Genomic DNA, 1,833 nt, shown 5'->3' on the forward strand with positions numbered 1-1,833 from the left:
TTCAAAATGTGTCCAACAGGCAACAGTAGCAAGTAGTAGTTCACTACACATCACACATATATGCTGTTTTGGGTTCCAGAAGTCCAATTACACATACAAAATCGCGAGTAGCACTTCTCTAACCCAAAATGACAAGCCACTAAGTATGATATATAGTGAAAACAGTAAACTGCACATCTCTGACCCAAACTGACAAGCCACCTAAGTACTCCGTATGATAGATAATGAACTGCATTCCAATACCCGAACTGAGACGACCCATGAATTGCACAAACCAGACTCTATCACACAAACGGCAGTACATAAAATGCCCAAATAGATGTAATGAAAACCATCTAATTAGCTGCATAGTATCAATTACATGGTGATCCTATATGAAAGAAAAGAAATCAGTGCTAGTACATCCTCGCATTCTTAAGGTAGTAGAATTTGCCAAGCAGAACCACCAGGCAAGAAGGATTAAGGGATTCACAATCAATGAAAAACAATGAACATGTCTAATCCACAAGTGTACCTATACCCAAAAACAAAGCATGGAGACTGCTGTGTTTCTATCTGATCTTCTTGTTCATGTTGCCGGCGAGCTGCTTCATCTGGAACCTCCAGAACATGAAGATGGCGAGGGCGGCGCCGACCAAGACGAACCCCGCAACCATCTCCCCCTCCCCTTCCTTCTTCCACGCCACCTCTTCGATTCGCCATTCCCTCCTCCCCTCAACCTCCGCCTCCACCAGCGTGTACACCCGCTTCCGCTCCCTCACGGCCAGCGCCGCCACATCCACGGCCCCATCCGGCAAGCCCACGTCGTGCTCGGCGCAAGACACCCATCCGTCGTTGCTCCCGACCAACCGCAGAGTCGCGGCGCCGCCCACGGCCACCAACCCGTCGCTCCGCACCGCAACGGCGACGGGCGTGTGGGGCGTGAAGGGCCCAGAAACGATCCTCGCGATGCCGTCCTCCATGTCCACGCGGAGGAGGTGGCCCGTGGTGGGAACGCCCACGAACAGGAACCCGCGGCTCAGGTGTGCGGCGAGGGAGGAAAGGGGCTCGGAGCCGTACACGGGCGATGCGGGGAGCGTGGCGAGGTCGCCGTCAGGGGAAACCGTGTAGATGCGCGCGCCCACGGTGAGGAAGGCGACGCCAGACTGCGGGTCGACGGCGATGCCGCCGGGCGCGGCGGGGTCGGGGAGCGCGGTGGAGAAGAGGAGGCGATGGGGCCGAGGGGAGCGGAGGTCGAAGGCGGAGAAGGAACCCGCGGAAGCCACGAGGAGGCGCCGGCGGCGGTCGTCTACGGCTACCGCGGACGCGCCGGAGGACGCGATCGATTCGGTCACGCCGGCGTCGGAGACGGACAGGACGGCGTCGCCTCCGCCGGCGACGACGAAGTGCTGAGCCGTGGGGTCCCAGGCTAGGGAGGACGGGGAGACGCCGCGACTAGGGGCGAAGGTGACGACGTGGCGCGCGGAGGAGGGGCGTGGGGAAACTGCGGCGAGGATCAGCAGTAGGGTTACGACGGAGGCGGCCATGACGGCAAGGTTGGGTTCTGGTTGGGTAGATTCGATCGGGGGAGGACGATTTGCGCCCGCCTTTGACTAGTTGTGGCCTCAATGACAATGTGAGCCCACCTGTCATATCCATACCTTTTCCCAACCTCTCTCACATTCGCCAATCGCCACCGACGATGAGGCGCCTCTTATTTTGAGGCCTCAAACCAGTTTTAGATTGAGAATGGGCATTTCTTGACACTTTTGAGGGGTGAAAAACAGGGGCAACCGTCAAACTGATATAAAACAAAATAAAAAGAAAATGCCACTGAGGTGGTCAACCCGACGG

The 1,833-nt window shown here is 57.0% G+C and overlaps 1 protein-coding gene across 1 annotated transcript; it reads right to left on the reverse strand.

The window, feature by feature from the left end:
• Positions 1-316: 316 nt before the first annotated feature.
• LOC127342876 (uncharacterized) lies at positions 317-1,616 on the reverse strand. The gene has a single exon (XM_051368896.2). It carries the CDS (start codon positions 1,524-1,526, stop codon positions 552-554), a length of 975 nt encoding a protein of 324 aa, XP_051224856.1. The 5' UTR covers positions 1,527-1,616; the 3' UTR covers positions 317-551.
• Positions 1,617-1,833: the final 217 nt, after the last annotated feature.

The sequence above is a fragment of the Lolium perenne genome, chromosome 3, assembly GCF_019359855.2.
Source record: "Lolium perenne isolate Kyuss_39 chromosome 3, Kyuss_2.0, whole genome shotgun sequence".
Classification (NCBI taxonomy): Eukaryota; Viridiplantae; Streptophyta; class Magnoliopsida; order Poales; family Poaceae; genus Lolium; species Lolium perenne.